The sequence below is a fragment of the Helianthus annuus genome, chromosome 10 (assembly GCF_002127325.2).
Source record: "Helianthus annuus cultivar XRQ/B chromosome 10, HanXRQr2.0-SUNRISE, whole genome shotgun sequence".
NCBI classification, from domain to species: Eukaryota; Viridiplantae; Streptophyta; class Magnoliopsida; order Asterales; family Asteraceae; genus Helianthus; species Helianthus annuus.
The window spans coordinates 80,794,774-80,816,422 of NC_035442.2; the positions used below are offsets into that span (position 1 = coordinate 80,794,774).

Genomic DNA, 21,649 nt, shown 5'->3' on the forward strand with positions numbered 1-21,649 from the left:
ATGATGGTTGACTTTGCGAGAACTAACGGAGCATTAGTGTCAAGAATGGGCTGCGATTCGAATTCAGTCGGTTTTTCGCTCTTTTTTGGTAATTTCTAAACCTTGAATATTAATTTTTAACATGCTATGCTACTGAGAGAATATAAACTTGACTATATTTTGTGTTTTGATATGACATAAAACTTGATGCTTTGATCGAGATTGGGTACCTAACTGATGTTAAACATCATGCTCATATTGGTTGGGATATATAGTTTTGTCATTTCTTTTGTTTTTTTTATGCTTTTGTTTTTTTTATGCTTTTTGTTTTTGTTTTATGATGTGTTTTGTTTTTTTTATGCTTTTTGTTTTTTAACTGATGTTAACCCATTTGACATATGCTACAGACAAAAATGGATGCCAAAAGCAGGGAAGTACAATCTACAGGAAAAAGCAACACTTTACTATTGTGTGAAAGACAGCTTGCTTGCTGCAGTCTCTATAATGTATCAACACTCTACAAACACTGTTTGTAGAGTCAGCACTGTTTGAAAGACAGCATGCTTGAAAGACAGCATGCTTGCTTCAGTCTCTATAAATAATTCAGAGATATCAACACTCTACAAACACTTTACAAACTCTCAACTACACTCAACTGAAATTGTAAGTTTATCTCAGTTGAACTAATCCTACTTTCAAAACATCAACCTAACAACTTCTATTTACTTCGATTTCAGAATATATCAACTCTTTGCATCTGGATCTTGCGTTGTTTCTCGGCTCTCACATCAAGGTTTTAAATTTTTTGTCGGCTTTTCACATCTCCCTCTTGCATTGTTGTAAGTTCTTTCAAATTTCTTGGTTTTTTTGTAACTTTTAACTGTAGCTTTTAACTTTAGAAGGTTGTAAATGTTGAAATAACTGGGGTTTTTGGATCTGTATTGTTTAACTGCCTCTTTTTTTTTATTAAAAAGTCAAGCTAATAGTTTTAGATCCAGATTTGATACAAACTGAATGTGTGTTTATCGAAAATTCTATACAAACTGAATTCGTATTTGTTTAACCTTTTGTAATTGATATTATCCCATGTTTATCGAAAATTCTATACAAACTGAATTCGAAAATTCTATAAAAACTGAAAATTATTTTTAAACTAGAATTCTTTTTACACATGTAGTTAGTCATATTTTTATCAATATTGATCTATAAATAAACCATTTAGATGAGGTTTTATATGCATACCGAGTTGTATATACTTGAAGGCAGTTGGAGATATTCCTATTCAAATTGTTTTTTCTTGATATCAAATTTCATGTCATGTTACATCAGTTCTTCAAATAACGGGTCAAAACGTATATATGTTTTTTAGTGCGGGTCGAAATGGGTCGGGCTATAGTCATCAAATTTGTTGCTGTTGGTATTATTATTTGTTAAGTCACTTAAGCTGTAGTCATCAAGTCTGAACGTGATTGGGCCTCATGTTATTTCTAATTCAAATTTTTGTTTAGAATTGAGGAGTGTCTTGAACAAAGAAAGATTGATGATTTTGATGTGAAATAAAACGAGATAAGTAGCTTTTTACAAACATTTGATGTTTGCAGTTGTAAGAAGTTGATAAATTTTCAGTCTGGTAATTGGTTTTTGATATTTTCTTCCACTTTTTGATGAGATTTTATATTGGATGAGTCTATAGTCATGTTTCAGTTACGTGAACCACTATATAAACTAGAATTCTTTTTACACATGTAGTTAGTCATATTTTTATCAATATTGATCTATAAATAAACTATTTAGATGAGGTTTTATATGCATACCGAGTTGTATATACTTGAAGGCAGTTGGAGATATTCCTATTCAAATTGTTTTTTCTTGATATCAAATTTCATGTCATGTTACATCAGTTCTTCAAATAACGGGTCAAAACGTATATATGTTTTTTAGTGCGGGTCGAAATGGGTCGGCGATCTAGGGTAAACACACTGAAAATTATTTTTAGATCCAGATTTGCATTTAAAAAAAATAAAAACCGTTACACAGTTGCAATAATATGAAACTTACACTGATGTGATACCATCAAATAAAAAATAATCATGTTGTTTGTATATGTTATTCATTACGGAATCTCATAGTATATCATAAATACACATCAATTTTTTGTTTGAAGTTCAGTTGGTTATTAATACACATCAATTTTTTGTAGAAGTTTAAGCGATGTGAATATATGTTTGTCGAATCTATTCATTGTTCTTCAAATGTAGTTACAAACATAAAACCTCCTTTCTATTTCTTTGTAAACGATCTTAGAATTTATTATTCTATTCCAAATTTTAGGTGATCATTATCTATTTCAATTTAAAAAAGATAATCTATTAAATCAACCATGACCAGATTTGATACAAACTGAATGTGTGTTTATCGAAAATTCTATACAAACTGAATTCGTATTTGTTTAACCTTTTGTAATTGATATTATCCCATGATTATATCTCCTATTGAAAATTATTTTTAGATCCAGATTTGCATTTAAAAAAAATAAAAACCGTTACACAGTTGCAATAATATGAAACTTACACTGATGTGATACCATCAAATAAAAAATAATCATGTTGTTTGTATATGTTATTCATTACGGAACCTCATAGTATATCATGAATACACATCAATTTTTTGTTTGAAGTTCAGTTGGTTATTAATACACATCAATTTTTTGTAGATGTAGAAGTTTAAGCGATGTGTATATATGTTTGTCGAATCTATTCATTGTTCTTCAAATGTAGTTACAAACATAAAACCTCCTTTCTATTTCTTTGTAAACGATCTTAGAATTTATTATTCTATTCCAAATTTTAGGTGATCATTATCTATCTCAATTTAAAAAAGATAATCTATTAAATCAACCATGACCAGAATAGTTATGTGTAAACAATTTTGTTGTTCTGGTTGACAACTTCAGGTTGTCATTTACATATTAATTCCAAAAAGAAAAAAAAATCTATTAAATCAACCATGACCAGAATAGAGTTGATGCAAATATATAGAGCATATATATTCATCCAGAAAGTTACTGTAAAAAATATATTAATTGTTGGCGTTAAAATTTAGAGTCTATATTAAACATTTTACTTTCAAAATACAATTTGAATCATTGAATATCGTAAAAAAAACTATACCATCAATCCACCACCAAGAAATAGATGTTCGCTACTTCTTTTCGTTTTACACATTTGCTTTTCTCATTTTAAAAGATTGTATGACTACAGGTTTTTCCCTTTTCCTAATCCTTAATCATAATGAAGATCATAAATTTTAGATAATGAAGGTATAACAATGGCTTCTCATAGTAAACAATAATTTTTTTATGATTTAGCAGAATTTTAAGATCTTGTATTAGTTGAGTATTATACAACATTAGTTTCTAACCATATAAGTCTAAAAAGTAAGTAGTCAAATAAATTGGATACTCTAAATTCAAGTATTATCTATTTGTCTTTTTGTATTTTTCAGTTTACAAATCACTCCAAACACATATCAATTGAGAGGTATGGGCGGTGGTTATCCAATTCCCGTTGAATCACTAGGATCAACAAACCATGGACGATCATCCGATCGCCATTTAAACCTTCCTGATTCAAACCCTCTAACTTCAAACCCACCTCCGGTGGCAAACCCACCTCCGGTGTCAACCCCACCTCCGGTTTTAACCCCACCTTCGGTTTCAACCCCACCTCCATTGGCAAACCCTGAACATGATGATCCATTTGGTTGGACGGATGAAGAGTTGAATTGGGCGTATGACTATACCTTCGCTCAACTACAATTTGGTGGACTACAAATTGAGGGGTGCCATCGTCCGGTGCCAAACACTCCTATACTGCCTATGCATCCTCCACCTTCAAACCCCCCTTATGTGGAAAACTACAGTCAAACACAAGAACTACCGACCTGGGCTGAAGGGTACGAAACTGACCCTGGGGCGGTTTACGAACCACCATTGGATGAAAAAATGGTTTGGGAACCTTAGAACAACTTTTATGATGACTGTAGTTTTTTTTTCTCGAATTAGTTTGAATCTTAATTATGTAACTTTTAATTATGTATTAGTTTAAATTTAAATTTGTTGCTGTTTAATTTTAATCATGTTTTAGTTTAAATTTTATTTCTGGAGTTTTTAATTTTTTAGTTAACTAATATTGAACACTTTTCCGTTGAAGAATTTTCATCATTGTTTTTAATTTTAATAGGATATGTCTGATCATTTTTCCGTTGAAGAATTTTCATCATTGAGAAATGATAGAGCATGGTATAATATAATCTTTGTTAAGGTGGAGTTTATTTGGCATGACGTCGATGGCAAGAGATTAGTGGTTATATTTCTTGATCAACATGTAAGAACATTATTTTAATTTACTTTGTGTTATACGAGTAAGCGTTTTTCCACCACTAAATTTCTTTTCATTTTAGAGACAAAAAATTGTTGCGTTCGTCCCACAACATTTGATACACAAATATAATGACGCGTCATTGATGGGTGGTTTTTTTTCGTTGAATCGTTTCCAAATTGAGAATCTCAACTATCTTGAGTGCCCAAAGTACCAGAATTACGTGTTAGTTTGGTCCGAGAAGAAAATTGTCATCAACGAATATACAAAGCTTTCTTCACTTATGCTTACGATTCCAAGGGGTGCTTCTTTATATCCATTGGTCCCTTCCATTATAGAATTGAAGCATGACAGGAGACCTCAAATGGATATTGTTGGTACATATTAATTCTCTATCTATAATTTTTATTAAATATATAAAACTTTATATATGGTCTATACGATTTGACTGATTTGGTTTTAGATGTGGTTGGGAGAATAATAGAAGGCAAACGTGATCGATGTTGTTTTGAACTTTCTCTTCAAGATAAGACGTACGTTATTATTTATTATTAACATATTACAAACATAATATTTACGTTATATGTAAGAAAATATTATTATTAGAAGAACTTTAACCCAAAATCGTAATATACAGTGGTCACACAATACAATTGTTTTTGTCTGCCCTGAAGCCTTCCGATGTTATACGTTCCATTCGAGCCGTGCAACAAAGGTCTATCATATATGTATGACGTCTCAAGTTGGTTCATCTACCAGATAGTATGTTATGCTTTACACATGAACATTCTAATAATTAGTTAGATCTAATGGCTCATGTAGTTTAATAAAAGTTATATTTTATTTGTTATTTCAGTTAATATTTTGAAGTCTACGGAGTTGAGTACGATTACGTACGAACCGGATATGGTCGAGGCACGGGATATGTAAATTATGGATCGTTATCCAATTTGTGTTTAAGTTAGAAACATTTGGTGTTGTTATTTGTTTAGTTGTTGAATATTAAAGTCTCTCTTGGTGTTTCGTGTTTTGCTTTTTGTTTCCCTCATATTGATGTAATTGTAGAAGTATGCTTTTTGTTTCACCAAAGTATAATCTTCTTATCTACCGGATTCTGTATTTTCACATGGACAACTTTATGTCGCGTTATCAAGAGGGATTTCAAGACAAAGTACGAAGGTGTTGGTACATCTCGCCAAAGAATTCAAACAACGCGGAGTTTACACATCAAATGTTGTCTACCAGGAAGTGTTGCGTGATTAATTAATCGCATCCGTATCAAAACGAAGGTAAGTTAGTAGATTTTGTGCCTTATTTGCTTCCTGAAATTACTTTTTAATTACTATTTTAAAGCACCTGTAAGCGTGTAACATTTTGTTATGTGTCGAAATCTGGTACAGGAGAGGAGAAGATACAAGAAAGTCATAAGCGAACGGATGTATTGGTAAAACAGGAAGAGATACAAGAGACTCCCCGCATTTTGTTTTTATTGTTTTGTCCAGCTACTTGACTATTTTGAACTCTTCTTGTTTTTAATTACATCTACTTCCTTGTTTTGTACTATTCTTGTAGAAGATCACGAATAAGAAAACTAACTTAAGTACTATACGATATATCACGAGACGACGGATAAACTAACGGTAAACGAGTATCCTATTGTAAATCGCCACTCCCGCCGCATCGCGCGGGTAAGTGACTAGTATATATATATATATATATAAGAAATTGCAGCCTTCCGACTCCAGTTTTTTATCTTGTTCTCCTTGCAAAAGAATTTCTTTCTACACCCTATATCGTGAAATATCGATTGCTGAGTGAACAATGATTTATTTGTGAACAAAATGAACTTATCCTGACCATTGATTTTGTAGATCTAGATTTTTTTCTTTAATGGCAAGATTGTAATTATCTTTTGTAACGTACAACTATTTTAATAGACAAAAGGGTTTAATTGTATATTTCTATCTTTATTTAATTAATTAATTTTTCTCTCTCCTGATTTCTTTTTCCAATTAAAAGAATATTTAATTACATTCTCTATATTTTTTTTCTCTCACATATTACCCAACTTAATATTTCATAATTTTACAAAAATACAAACATTATCAAATATTGTTCCAGCTAGAACACAATTAAAAATATTTAATTACATTCTCTATACATATATGTAGTAGATCAATGTTTGATGAAAAGATGTATAGTGGAAACAATATGTAGTAATACACAAGTGTATAAGTCTGATATATATCGACATGTATACACTATGTACTTGAATAATACACAGGTGTATACGTCTGGTATATACCGACCCGAATACACATATGTACTTGAATAATACACAAGTGTATAAATCTGGTTTATACTAACTCGTGAAAACAAGATGTAATAATACACAAGTGTATAAGTCTTATATACACTGACCTGTATACACATATGTTAAAAATCATAATTTAATTAGGTTTAATATTTAATTTTAAAAGGAATATAACAGTTTATTTAAAAAAAAACATTAGCCCTTCAATCTCTTATAATTAAAATAATAGAGAAATAATTAAAAATGAGAGAGAGAGAGAGAGAGAGTTAATAGAGGAGAAAATTAAGGGATTTTAATTAAAAGTACTTGGCTAATGTCAATCTTACCCTATTAATCTAAAAAATATCAAGGGCCAAGATTAGTTCACTCAGTTCACTCTCAACAAATTGTTCACTCATGATCCTAATCATAGAGAGAGAGAGGCCGGTTATCATACAACATGCCTAATCGTACATTACGTACGCTATAACCACAACCGTCGGATCATCTCAATTAAACCCCTTGCTTAACTATTAAATTAATCAAATTAAAATATATATATGAAACCGCCAAGGTTAACATCGTCCATTACGAAATCAAAAACCCCTGATAATCAGCAAACAAAACCTCAAAATCATACCGTAATATTCTTATTCAAAATCGAATTCGAAAATCCAACAAGTAATCAAAAATCGATCGATTCTTATTCAACAACACCTCCTGCGAATTGAACTTCTACTGAATTTGGAAGTTCAAAACTGAAACAAATACATAAACCGTCTATCGAAGAAGATGATGCAGGATGAAAATAAAATAAAATATGCGAAATACAAATCAAACGTGCGAAAAACATTTCAGACTAAAAGAAAGGTTGTGTTTTTTGTAAAGTTTGCAAAATCATATAACATTATATGTGATTACAATAAAAAGTAATATGTTTAAGATGTCTTATGATGTGAGAATTCATGATTTTACACATGCGATTTCAAAAAAAAAAAAAAAAAAACTTAATAATCTTTGAAATTTCTTATAGTTTGCGAATTCATGCTTTTACGCATGCGATTTCAAAAAAAATTAATTGTCTTTGAGATTTCTTAAAATTTGCGAATTCGTTTTAGAATCAAATGCAATTTTGAATAAAATGCTGATAATACTTTCAAATTACTTTGTCCTGAAAAAAAAAATTTACGAATTAATAACTAAAATAAATAAAAATTAACTATTTTATATAAAAAAAATTAATTTATTACCGATGTGACTGTAATTTGACATGTAATGATCTATTTTACAATAAATACTACAGAACTTACCACCCTACCTACATAATAAATTTACTATTTTAATATAAAATACCCAAGTAACTACCTTCCATATTAAGACATAGAACACAAAAACACACACAACACACCCATAAAAAATGGCATCTGAAGATTCTGAAAGAATAAAAAACATTGCAATAAAAGAGTTATTGTCAACTCGCACGCTGACAGAAATAAGCACCGATGTCACCTCTTCTCATTTGATTCTTGATGTGCAGGGGAAATTCTTGAAGAAATCAAGAAAAATCAAGAGATGTGGGAGAGGCTACTTGAAGAACCACAATCAAGCTTCAGAGACACAGCTTTGAATCACATAAAGGAGCAATCTCGAGCTGATGACTTAGCCTTCTCTTTCCTGAAAGATGATCTAAACACTGTGAAGGAGAAGATGGAGTTCAGCTCTGCTGAACGTGACAAAATCTTTGGTTCAAGTAACTAAATTCTATGTTTAATCGTTTTATGGTTGTAGATGTGTTAGACAATAACAACTATTTTATATTTTGGGTACATGTTATGAACACATCTTATGCTTAATTATAATACAAAATTGCATGAATGATATAGCCATCTTTGTCACACAAAAAAAAAACAAGATAACTCAAAATCGCATGTACTAAAAGTGAAATCGCATGTAAGACTGATTATAAACTGAAACCTATAAAATCGCATGTTTATATACTAAAATCGCATGAAAAATGATATAAATAGATAAATATAAAATCGCATGTGTTTCGTATAAAATCCCATTTACATTTAAAAAAAAACTAATCTTCCTCATCATCTTCTAAAACCTCCTCCCACTGATCTTCTTCGTCAGATCCATCATCACTACTGTAATCTTCAAACTCGTCTTCCTCTTCATCGTCTTCGACCACGTTGTCTTTGTCTCTGGGATCTTTTTCAATCTGGACGCCCTTCATCTTCTTCTTTTGCTGTTTGCCTTGTTGTTTGCCTTTCAGTACCTCGCAAGTACGAATATCATGACCTCTTACATTGCATACACTACATGTCCTAGACCTTTTTCCTTTGAGGCTGATCATTTGTTCCTTCTTGGATTTAATCCTTTTATGCGAGCCACAACCTTTGTTTCTTATACCAGCCGGCACATGGACAGTAGGAGGAGCATTAGTTACTGGTTGTTGATAACCAATCAACTTGGAAAATCGGTCAAATTTTGGATCAAGTTGCTTGGTTATACGACTCTGATCAACTCTCTCTTTAAGCTGCATCATTTGATCCCTCACTATAACAAGTTGATCAAGGTCGGAAATCAAATTGCTATCCAAATACTCCCCTGTGTGGATGATTTCACAAGCAATCCGTTTAGCCTTGTGTTGCACATCCTTGTCACCCACCCTTAAATTGTACTTCACATTTAATTCATTCGGCACCACATCCTTTGTCCATCTCTTCATAACATATTTGTTTGGTATTTCTTTAACACCAAACATCTTGAAAAGAAAATAGATATGTTTACATAGCAGCCCATACTGCTCAAAACGCAAACAGCTACACTGTTCAGTTACATCATTTTCAAGATTCTTGAACCACACCGAAGAAAACCAAAAGAAAAAATATATATTAAAAACTAAAATCGCATGTGTAAATTAACTATTTCGCATGTCTAAAAATCACTTACTTGTATAAAATTTAAAATCGCATACGTACATTAAAATCGCATGTTTGAAATATATATGCTATAATACCTCTAATAAACCATCACCATGGGCTTTAAAGTCTTTCATCAATATCCTGATATGTGGACCCTCGATTTTGGTGTCCATCGGCAGATATTCGGAAATTGTTCCATGAATCTCTATTTGCTGATCAAAGAATATAGACCTGGTGTATATCTTAGTAGCATCTTTTTCCAATGTATTTTCGCTCCAATCAGCAGGCTCAGTATATCTTGAAATATGATCATTCTTTCTATGATTGAACCTTTGAACATCCATTGCACCGTCAAAATGATTCATAAACTCTACAAGAGTGAGTTGTGAATTTGACACATGGCAAAAAAAAAAAAAGATTCTCGCTCTCTAATCTCGAAGTTGTTCGCATGAGACCAGACATGGGCTCATGCCGGTAAAAAGCCAGAATCCACATGTTTCTCATCGAAAACATATCATCAATCCATTTTTTTTAGTGAGACCGAACTCAATCATCACCAACTCCCACTGCCTCTCGAATTCTTCAGGCTCAATGGAATCAGTCCATACAATGTCGCACATCTTCCTTTTAAACTCATCATTATTGCACAACTCGTGTCCAACCTATACCGATAAATGCTTTTTATGTCAGCCTATAACAAAATCTATATTATAAAAAAAACGCTAACGAAAGAAAATATAGCATGCTATACCTTATCTGCCACTTTTTTCATTATGTGCCACATGCACAATTGGTGTCTGCTGGTAGGAAAAACCTCCTCAATAGCCTGTTTCATAGCAGGGTCTTGGTTCGTCACTACAACCTTTGGTTGCCGACCAAATGACTTTAAGAATGAATTCAGAAGCCATTTATAGGATTCAATGCTCTCCGATGACAGCAACCCAGCTCCAAGGGTTACATTTCGATAGTGGTTGTCAATGCCAGTGAACGGAACAAACACAATCTTGTACCTGAACAAACACATGCGAAAAACACATTGAAACATGCGAAATGGACAGATATCACATGCGAAAATATACAGAATCACGTGCGATATATTCAACACCAACTCTTCAATGTCTACACATGCGATATTTCAAGTTTAGGAAATCATATAACATGCGAAAATAAATAAAAAAAAACATGTTTGTCTTGAAACACTTACATGTTCGTCTTGAAAGTTCTCATCGAACGATATCACATCCCCAAACTCCATATAGTTAAGCTTGCATAACCCATCAGCCCAAAACAAACCAGTTAATCGTTTGTCATCATCAACAGAATATTCAAATGAATAATCAGCTAAATACTGTTTTTTATCGGTCATCCTATTAATCACCATGTCAGCGTCATATTCACTTATATAGCTGTTAATTCGATTCCTAAAATTTTTGCAATCATCAACCGTGGCACCAACGTTCTCGAAACCACCATAACGTTTCCTCATTATATGGAAAATTTTGACAGGACCAAGGTTTAAAGTGCCTAGTTCCCATACCATCTCCTCCTAGACATCTGACAATTGACTGTAAGCTGGAAGCATATGAATATCATGTGGATATACAAACTTATGATTATGGCCATCAACAAATCTCTTTACTGAATATAATCTACCATCCACCATGCAAATCATAAGATGAGCTTTGCATCCAGTTCTAATGGTCCCCATGTTCTTTGATTTGTATGGCTTTTTGGACTTCGAAGAATGATCTTCAATACACACTACCTTATGACCCTCTTTAGAACAAACAAAATACTTAGTTTTGGTTATACCACCACTGTGTACTTCACCACCCTTCCGAGTAGAAAAACCACCTAACTTAGCATATGATTTGTAAAACGCATATGCTTGTTCAATAGAGGTAAATTGCATTCCAACCACTGGTGTAGCTAATGCTTCAACCTCAGGAGTGTAAATCCTTTCATCTACATACATCAAATAAAAAAAACACGTGCGAATTGTATGAGCCATAAATGCGAAATAATGATTTTGGTGAATATGATTTACACATGAGATTTATTATAATAAAACATGCGAAAATTCGTAACAGAATAAACATCACGTGCAAATTGAAAAACTCGTAACATGCGAACTTATACATGTTGCTTACACATCAAAATATACTCAACAATCAAACTTCAAAAACAGCTTTAACAATGCAAAATAATTGCTACAATTAAACAAAAACAAGTATACGATCAATTTAAAGATCAGCATTAACATAATTACCATTCGTCTCATCATTTACAGCACTTGTACTTGCATTTGGATTTGGATTTGGATTTGCAGGTTGCGGATTTAAAACATCCTCAATAGAAACTTTCTGATATGCAGATAATTGAGCATGATCACTGATCGGACGAGTTTCTTCAAAATCAACATCTGTTCGTCCAGTGCTGCTCTGTGGATCCATCAAAAAACAATTGAATGAAACCCTAACGATGAAGAATGAAAACTGCAATTGAGAATTTTGAAAAATTTGAAACTGATTCGAATGATAATTTTCGGGATATTAGTGTAACGAACTTCTCGCTGATTGAATGAAGAGACGAATTTGCCCTCAGATGATTGAATTCATTGTCTAATTTAACCTTATCAAATAAAAACGAATCAGGCCCCTACTGTCGCGTACGTAATGTAGGATTGGGAGATATGTATCCTACACTTTACCTATATATATATATATATATATATATATATATATATATATATATATATATAAACAGCTAAACCACATGGATCAAAATAGTAATTTAGTCAATCGTATTACTTAAACATACAATATAATAAACTTAAACTCTAAAAAGTGTGAAAATAATATAATTATTTATGTAACTAAAGTAACTCTTTATTTTTTGTAAATGTATATGAAGACTTAGACCATCCACATTAACCCAAAATTTGCCACATCATCATCATCTTTTACATCAAAAACCTCCTCCCGACCCCACTATCTACCACATATCACACCTTTTTTTATGTTTGTGAGGAAATATAGATAACAAAAATGAACACAGAAAATGAAGTCTAAATAAAAATGAATAAGGTGGAAAAATGAGAAAAAAATAAAGAATAAAAATCCCTTATTGTATTAGACTAGTTTTTGCCCCGCCCGCGTTACGGGGCAATAAGCCGAATATTTCTCTCTCACAACATGTATGTCTGTACAGAGGGCAAAATGGTAATTATATTTTGAACTGGATGCGAAATCATAATTTTAAACTGAGAGCCAAATCATAATTTTGAGCTAGGGGGGAAACATAATTTTATTTTGAAGTGTGGGCAAAAACGTAACTTTGAGCTAAGGGCATAATCGTAATTTTGAGCTAGAGAAAAAACAACATTTTATTTTTAACTGGGGGCAAAAACGCAATTTTAAACAGAGGGTGAAACCGTAACTTTAAACTGGGAACGAAATTAAAAATGAGTTTTTGAACCGATGGCAAAAGCGTAATTTTGAGCTAGGGCAAAATTATAATTTTATTTTAAGCTGGGTGGCAAAAACGTAATTTTAAACGAAGGACGAAAGCGTAATTTTAAATTGGGAATAAAATTAAATTAAAAATGAGTTGGTCCAACAGGGAAGTGACATACAGCTAATAATTTTGAGATAGGGGGAAAACATAATTTTATTTTGAACTGTGGGCAAAAACGTAATTTTGAGCTAGGGCAGAATCGTACTTTTGAGCTAGAGGAAAAAACAACAATTTATTTTGAGCTAGAGGCAAAAACGTAATTTTAAACGGAAGGCAAAACCGTAATTTTAAACTGGGAACAAAATTAAAAATGAGTTTTTGAACCGAGGGCAAAAGCGTAATTTTGAGCTAGGGGCAAAATTATAATTTTATTTTGAGCTGGGGGCAAAGACGTAATTTTAAACGAAGGACGAAAGCGTAATTTTAAACTGGGAATAAAATTAAATAAAAAAATGGGTTGGGCCAATAGGGAAGTGTCAGGCAAGCTGCCTGACACTATTCCCTCAACTTGTAAATGTAGGTAATATGCTGTTGTAAATTAATGTATTATTAGATATGTGATAAACATTTTGAAAAGTCGGGAATATAATAATGATCTTAATTTGCACTATTAAAGGTTAAATACTTAGACTTATTATTAAGATGATATCAGACAAAATTAGTAACTTTAAAACTAAAACTTTGAAAGAATTATTCTAATATTCAAAGATAAATTAATGAGTTAAATTATAGCTATAGTCCCCAACTTTTTCAACTTTAGTCCCTAACTTTCTAAAATTATAGCTATAGTCCCCAACTTTTTCAATTTCGTTCCCGGATAGTCCCTAGCATAGATGGGGATTAGTTTTTTGTGTTAAATGGGTGTGAAATGACGAAATTGCTCTTATTGTCAACAAAAATAATTAAAATTCTCAACCAATTATAATATTAAAAAATAATGGCCCCACCTTATCCTATCCCCACCCCCACCCATCTCTTCTTTTCCCTTTCTCTCTTCCTCCTTCCTCTTTCTCGTTTCTTGTTTCTTGTTTCTTGTCTACAAAACGAATTTAACAACCACCACCACAATAAATACATGAACAACTTCCAAAGTTAAAAAAGAATTTTTCCTTGTCCCCACAAGTTGATTCCATTACTATCTCAACCATATTTTTTTTCTTGCACACCAACCCAACTTTCTTTTCTCAACCTGATCATGACAATGCATCCGATCTGACACATGACGGTTTTTCATAATCAACGTGGTTTACTTCAAATCAACACCACTCCACTTTACGCTATCATCCAACGGCTCCGGTTTAACACCGTTGTGACAACTGTGCTCTTTAATCGATGAACAATGCGAAACAATGTTATTTATAATTAATACAATGTGCTTTGGTGTTATTATATGTGTTTTATGTGTTTGATGATTTTACAATTCGATCCGATTCGATTTCAAGCTTTAAAACGCTTTCTAGAAAGTTATACGCAAACTGGTGCGCGAACGCAATCAGTTAAACGCGACAAACACTCCGGAATAGTGAAATAGGCTTAACATACCTTAAATAACCTTCACATAACTTAGAAATAAGTTTTGGATGGTTTGGTGTGTCGAAAACAAGTTTGTTCGATCGCAGGGACTATTTGTGTCAAACTGTGAAACTATACCGACTCGTATGATTTCGAACAGTCCGGAACTTGATCATAAGCTAAACATACCATAAATAACCTAAACATAGCTTAGAAATAAGCTTTGAAGGGTTCGGTGTGCGAAAACATGCTTATTTGATCTTACAGGGACTAAAAGTGTCAAAAACGACGTAAGTTTGCATTTTCACGCATATCTTACGTTCTGTTCACTTCTGGACATCCAAAATTTTTGTACACACTAAAATATTTTTATTTTAGTGATCGGCATGCAAAAATTCCATTCGTCGTTAAATTTGGATCGTTTTTGCGTTCGTTACGACTTCCGTCGTAATTAGGCGAACAACGCAACCGTACGGCCAAACGAACCAACATCCGGCATATTTTTGAGCATGTTTCATGTTCCCCATACTTTAACTTCATATGGAGCTTAAAAATGGGTTTGACGGGTGTTAGAAGTGCCAAAACACGTCGAAACAAGCTCAGGGGCCAAAACTGTCAATTGCAGAAACTTGCTGATCAGATGCAGGGTCCTTACGGACCGTAAGGGACCCTTTGCGGTCCGTAAAGCAGGCCCAGCGACTAGAAAGTTGAAATTGGCTGCTGTTTGATTCATTAGGGGCTGTTATGGTAACTTCTTTGTGTGATGGGCAAGTTTGTGTGATCACCAAGGCTCCCAATCAGCTCCTAACACTTGTATGGCTAGATTTCATTGCTTAATGGCTAATCATAACACTTGGAATGATCTTGTGTTCTTCCTACAACTATAAATAGCCAAGCCAACTTCCATTTCATTTGCTCATTCCTTCTTCTCTTCTTCTTCATCTGATTTGGAGAGCTCTCCATAGTGTTTGGAGCTTTCTAATCTTCTTGTGAACTTGGTTTTCTTGTAGAAAAGATAGCAAGGACCCATTGTAAGTATTCTTTCATTCTTTTTATTTCTTTTCTAGTTTGGAAGTCAAATTTTGTTTGACTTTCAGATTTGACCACGAGATGGTCAACGAGAAGTTCGTTTGAACTTCGCAACGTGAGCGTAATCACGTTGGTTATAGTCCTTAGTGACTATACCAATTGATTACCACGTTGACTAGGGTAGTGACGAGTCAAAGTTTCGGTCAAAATGCGTTTTAGCACGCATTTTGCAACGGGACTACTATTAGGTATCAAAACACTTTGTTTTGATACCAAATCAGTAGGTTAAACATGCTTTGACATGTTTAACTCGTCACTAATAGTTAGTGCTTGTTTAGAGTCGTAAGTCGAGCGGTCTAAACCACCGCTTAGACTTTCGAACTCGGCCCGTTTGGTCGATCTTTAGGATCCGACCAAGCATGGTTAGTGACCATAGTTGCATAGGGAATAACCTTCCGAGGTTATACCTTATGGTCACCGAGTTTAAGTAGTTGTATGATAGGTAGATTATATGCCTTAGGTAAATTACCAAAATGCCCTTTTCATGCATAATTGGACTTTAAGCATATGTAACCTAACTTTTGTCGCCTAAACTGATTATGCAACCTATTTAAACATGTTTAGGCATATAATACTTGTCATAGGACTAGTTAGACGTCTCGAACGCGCATTTGCGCGCACGACGCGTTAAAGTAGCGTAAGTTACCTTAATGGGTCGCAATGGGTCGAAAGCACTTAGGTTAGGTTCCGATTTAGAATGTAGGCTTTGTTAAACCATATCACATGAGTTCCTACACTCATTTGGTTTACAAGACCTCATTCTTTCCGATCTTCCGATTTAGGCGTCTTTTGTTTGACTAGTGATCCGATTACTAGGTGCTGCTTGAGTTTCCTTGGTTTGATTGAGCTTATTGAGTTCTATAGATTGAGGATACTTTGCACTTCAATGTGAGTACATAGTTCCCCTATTTTATTGTTTTCAATTGTTTTGGGGTGATTCATATGTACAAAACGAATTTCAAGGTTTAAACGAGGATTTCAAAAACGATGGTTTATACTAAACTAATAACGATTTCAATAAGGTGAACAAGACTTGTTGGTTGTATTTACATAACAAATGACATTCATTAGCTCTGATCAAGCCGACCAGTATTAGGTTATGGTACCATAGGATCTGACAAATCCCGTTATCAGACTACACCCATGGTTATGTGTGGGGGTTATGTAGGTAATGACCGAACCTGATGATTGTTAACTTACCCTTTGGTGGTTTGTTAATACGAAACGAGAAACGAGTTAGACGAGTCACGAAGGTTTGAATGTTGTTAACGAGACGACCAAAAGTAGTTTCACTATTAAAATGAATACGATTTTGGGACGAGTTAAACGATTTGAAACGAGATACACGATTTGAAACGAGTTAAACGAATTAAACGATTGGTTTTGGGTAGTGATTAGATAATGGGACGGGTGTAGTATGATAGAATCATGGTAGATACGCCGCTGGTACATCTTATATATAAGTGCTTCTATCATATTACATTGCGTGTCATTATTTAGTTCACCGGGGAAACGATTTTGAAACGAAGTCACACAACGAGGTTTTTGAAACAATATAAACCATACGAGTTTTATTAACGAGTTTTTACAAGATGTTTACAAGTTGTTATACTAAAACAAGTATTTTTGAGTTAAGAGTCATGGCTACGAGATTTTATAAACTATAACCAATTTGATTTGAGTTGGTTAATTATGTTGCAATACACTTTTCAAAACAAGGTTTGCATTTTGACTCTTGTAGTCTAACGAAGTACTGCAACATATAAACGAGCCATGAATCCGATACTCCCACAAAACCTATGTACTCGCCAGCATTTCTTTGCTGACTTTATTTTTACATATGTTTCAGGTGGTATTGCTTGATGTTGATTGCTAGGAAGCAAGTTCACTTAGGATCTGGACAAGGCCTTAGTGACTTAAAAACAGTTATAAACAATATGTAGTTTAATTGTTTGGTTTAATGACAATGAACACTGCATAATATTTCAATAAAACAAAACTTTTAACTACCATGGTTGTGGAAAAATAATTCTGTCGCCTCACTCCCCGGCGTTTCCGCCGCGGTTTGTTGTTTTAATGCGGCCGGGGTGTGACAACCGTCTCCTGGCAGTTGCAACCGTAGCTCCGCCGCATCACCGTCGTCCTCTCTCATACGTTTCATACCTATCAGTACACTAAATAACCTAGGGTTTATAAACTCTCCAGTTATTCCACTTCCACCCCTACCGGAGTCTTCAAAAGAGTGTTTCAACAGTGGGAGTTCAAGTGGTTTGACGGTGGTGGAATCCGAAGGACTGGTGGTTGTGTTGGTTGCATATTTTGACATTATTACATATATACTGTTGCATAACTGCTTCATCTGGCTTAACTCTTTATTGAGTTGAAGGTGTTCTCTTCGTAACCTCTCGTTTTCACCGATCAATTCGGCATCGGATTACAAGCTGTTGATAAATTAGTTTTCTCAGTTCAGAGGACAAAAGTTGGGGGCGGAATTCGATGGTGGAATTGAGTGATCCGGTGATGTGTTTGGTGTTTGTCGATGGCAGTGTGAGGCAGAAGTTGAAGGATTTGCTTGTGGCTTCGGCGACGCATGGATTGCTTGAAGACAGTGGAGATGAGGTGAAGCGGATTGTCAGGGTGGTGGTTAAATGGGTTTTGCAGACAAGAAACCATAAAGAGGAAGCGAGAAAGGGAAAAGAAGGGGGTGGGGGTGGGGGTGGAGGATAGGATAAGGTGGGGCCATTATTTTTTAATATTATAGTTAGTTGAGAGTTTTAATTATTTTTATTGATAGTAAGGGCAATCTAGTCATTTTACACACACTTAACAACAAAAACTAACCTCCATCCACACTAGGAACTATCCGGGAACAAAATTGAAAAAGTTGGAGACTATAGCTGTAACTTTAGAAAGTTAGGGACTAAAGGTGAAAAAAAAAAGAAAACCACATGGACTATCTGAGCATTTAACTCTAAATTAATATTATATCAAACTTTTATAGGAAACGTTACAAAAAAATATGCCCATTAAGGCTACACGGTATGAGGGTCGTCCCCAGTCCGTCTTGGATCGGCGACGGTAGGAACACCGTGCGCCCCCCCCCCCACGTCCCAGTGTCCTCGTTCGATTCTCGCCGTTTGCGACGGTCCAAAAAGTGGGGCCCAATCCAGAAAGTTACTGTTATAAAAAAAATTCCATTTTTTACAAACAAACAAACGGTCATATTTATAAAATATATAGAGTAAACTGCCATTTTGGTCCCGGTGGTTTGGGCACTTTTGCCATTTTAGTCCAAATCTCAAACTTTTTACATCTGGGTCCCTGTGATTTGCATTTTGTTGCCATTTTAATCCAAATTTCAAATTTGACTAGATTCCTTAACTTAAACCCCCTATTTTGTCTTTATCCTCAGGGGTATTTTGGTCATTTAGATTTATTATAACTCAAATTTAATAAATAATAATTCCACTGCCAGAACAACAATAATACCACTGCCAGAACAACAACAAGCACCACCACCACCACACCACCACCACCACCACCCCACCCCCACCCCCACCCCCACCACCGCATCATACCCACCACCACCATCCCACTGCCGCCAACACCACCATCCCACTGCCGCCGACCCTCCCAACCCCAAAACCCTCAAAAACCCTCACATAACTCAAAGCTGTTAAATCGGCAGTGAAGAAACCGACAATCAAATCGGCTTCAAAGTCTCCGACAATCAAACGGAGACAATCAAACCGACAATCTCACCTTCTTTCTTTACTCCGAGCCACACAAAACCCAAACCCTAATTTTGCATCAAACTCATTAACCCACATGAAACTGGACCTTTGATTTGGGGGAAGATGATATGCGGCGGTGTTGATGAACATCATCCCCCAAATCAAACCCAAACCCTAATTTTGCATCAAACCCATTAACCTGCAACTTGTGTTCTTCTTCGTTGCAACAGCAAACAACAATACTGACCTGTAACTTCGATAAATTTCTGCAACAATCAAACAGTGGCCAGCGTTTTCCGATGTCGGTTCTCATCGGTGTCGTTTTCCGATGTCGGTTCTCATCACGGTGGTGGTGGTGGTGTTCGACAGAGAGGAAAGAGAGAGAAGAGAGAGATGGGTGTTTGGAGAGAGAAAGAGAGAGTGTGTGTGTGCAGGTTTTAGAGAGAGATGGTGGTGTTGGCGGCAGTGGGATGGTGGTGGTGGGGATGATGCGGTGGTGGGGGTGGTGGTGGCGGTGGTGATGTGGTGGTAGTAGTTCAGAGAAGAGAGAGAGAGAGAGAGAGAGAGAGAGAGCTGAAGTTGTCGATGTGATGATGAAGATGAACTGCTATGTATGTGTGTATATTAATATATATATATATATATATTAATTTTTGAATTAAGAAAATGTTAAATGAAAAGCAAAATGACCAAAATGCCCCTGAACTAAAAGACAAAATAGGAGGTTGCAACAGTCAAAAAATAGGGTTTTTAAATTTTGGACTAAAATGGCAACAAAATGCAAACCACAGGGACCCATATTTAAAAAGTTTGAGATTTGGACTAAAATGGCAAAAGTGCCCAAACCACAGGGACCAAAATGGCAGTTTACTCAAATATATATATTTCCATTCCATTTTCACTTTCATTCACAAAATTAACCCCAAAATTTCATCTCTCTCTCACATAATTTTTATAAATCTTCTTCCACTTTTATAAACCTTACACTCTTTCATGGATCCCTTCAACAACCCGGACAACCCGAACAATCCGAACAACCTGAACAATCCCAACAACCCGACCCAACCTAATGTTTTCTCGGTTCCAGGATATTATCCGACGCTAGAACCGAACCAATTCTCGCAATATTCATCAAATGCGTTTGCTTCATTCCAACACTCGCCAAACCAATTCGCTCAATTCTCCCAAAATCAAGCCCTTCAACAAATGATGATGCGGGGTGCTTATAATTTCCCACCGAACCCCACACCACCCGTTCAACCTCAACCGATCCCCACACCACCCGTTCAACCTCAACTGATCCCGACGCAACCATTTCAACAATCCGAACCCGAAGACGATATGGAGGTTGTTCCCGAAACCCAACCACCTAAAGGAAAAGGAAAACGAAACAAAGGCAAGCAAGTGGTGGGTGATCAACCGTCCAAAGCAAAGGCGACTAAGTGGACACCAATCGAAGAAGAAGCCTTAGCCAAGGCTTTCATTAGCACGTCTGACCACCCGACAAAAGGTTCGTATTTTTTTTAAGGTTTATACATTTTTTTTATTTTTTCTAAACAGTTTGTTTTTTTTTATGTTTAAATTTTTTTTTCTTAACAGTTGCTTTTTTGGTTTATTAGTTTTAAAGTTTAATTTTTTTTGTTTATTATTTTGTTAACAGTTTAATTTTTTTTGTTTATTATTTTGTTAACACTTTATATATTTTGTTTGTTTTTTATAGGTAATAACCAATCGGGTGAGGGGTTTTGGTCCAAGGTATTGGCGAAGTTCCTCGTCCTTATGGACCAAGGCCCGTATCGAGATATCGACTCGGTCTCCTCAAAGTGGCGGAAAATGAACTCGTCCATCAATAGGTTTTGCGAGGAATATAATAAATTATATACAAGTGACCGTCGTAGCGGGTGGAGCGACGTCGATGTGTTCAAAAAAGCGTTGGACAAGTATAAGCAAAACAATGGTAATACCAACGTTCCTCACGTTCGCGCGTGGATGGTTGTAAAAGACGAACCAAAATGGGCGCCGATTCCCAACGAGGTGGCGATGACGAAACGCCAAAAAACATCGGAAACGGTAGTTTTAGCGCCGGTGGATCGGACGCGAGGTGTAACATAAACTTAAATGATGACGCCGACTTTGACGAAGAAGAGTACGCCGTACATGAAGCGGAGCGTCCACCGGGCCGAGACAAATCAAAGAAGGAGCGGGCCAAGGGGAAAG

At 34.9% G+C, this 21,649-nt stretch overlaps 3 protein-coding genes across 5 annotated transcripts; 2 read left to right on the forward strand and 1 right to left on the reverse strand.

Annotated features, from left to right (window-relative positions):
- On the forward strand, positions 1-5,868 carry LOC110885152 (early nodulin-75-like). Of its 3 annotated transcripts, none has more exons than XR_002561905.2 (4): positions 1-88; positions 387-642; positions 717-818; positions 5,759-5,868. XR_002561905.2 is itself a non-coding variant. In XM_035978107.1 (2 exons), the coding sequence occupies exon 2, from the start codon at positions 3,521-3,523 to the stop codon at positions 3,998-4,000; it is 480 nt and encodes a 159-aa protein (XP_035834000.1). In that variant the 5' UTR covers positions 649-818; positions 3,484-3,520; the 3' UTR covers positions 4,001-4,016. The 3 variants fall into 3 exon arrangements, 1 of the variants encoding a protein (XP_035834000.1); XR_004868684.1 differs by having other exon boundaries at positions 717-772; XM_035978107.1 differs by lacking the exons at positions 1-88; positions 387-642; positions 5,759-5,868 and adding an exon at positions 3,484-4,016 and having other exon boundaries at positions 649-818.
- A 2,866-nt stretch (positions 5,869-8,734) lies between these two features.
- LOC110881758 (protein FAR1-RELATED SEQUENCE 5-like) lies at positions 8,735-18,024 on the reverse strand. Its single transcript, XM_022129921.1, has 8 exons — positions 17,796-18,024; positions 11,141-11,546; positions 10,786-10,948; positions 10,687-10,700; positions 10,333-10,591; positions 10,123-10,243; positions 9,677-9,951; positions 8,735-8,932 (listed from the first exon to the last, which is right to left on the reverse strand). Exons 1-8 carry the CDS (start codon positions 18,022-18,024, stop codon positions 8,735-8,737), a joined length of 1,665 nt encoding a protein of 554 aa, XP_021985613.1.
- A 2,401-nt stretch (positions 18,025-20,425) lies between these two features.
- LOC110881759 (sporozoite surface protein 2-like) lies at positions 20,426-21,269 on the forward strand. The gene is made up of 3 exons (XM_022129922.1): positions 20,426-20,942; positions 21,032-21,042; positions 21,153-21,269. Exons 1-3 carry the CDS (start codon positions 20,426-20,428, stop codon positions 21,267-21,269), a joined length of 645 nt encoding a protein of 214 aa, XP_021985614.1.
- The last annotated feature ends 380 nt before the right edge of the window (positions 21,270-21,649 follow it).

Coding starts and splice junctions, on each gene's coding strand:
- LOC110885152 (XM_035978107.1), top strand. CDS start 3,521: ATGGGCGGTGGTTATCCAATTCCCGTTGAATCACTAGGATCAACAAAC.
- LOC110881758 (XM_022129921.1), bottom strand. CDS start 18,024: ATGTCAAAATATGCAACCAACACAACCACCAGTCCTTCGGATTCCACC. Junction 10,949..11,140: donor CTTCCAGCTTACAGTCAATT/GTCAGATGTCTA, acceptor GGTGATTAATAG/GATGACCGATAAAAAACAGT. Junction 10,244..10,332: donor TGAAAAAAGTGGCAGATAAG/GTATAGCATGCT, acceptor TTATCGGTATAG/GTTGGACACGAGTTGTGCAA.
- LOC110881759 (XM_022129922.1), top strand. CDS start 20,426: ATGGATCCCTTCAACAACCCGGACAACCCGAACAATCCGAACAACCTG.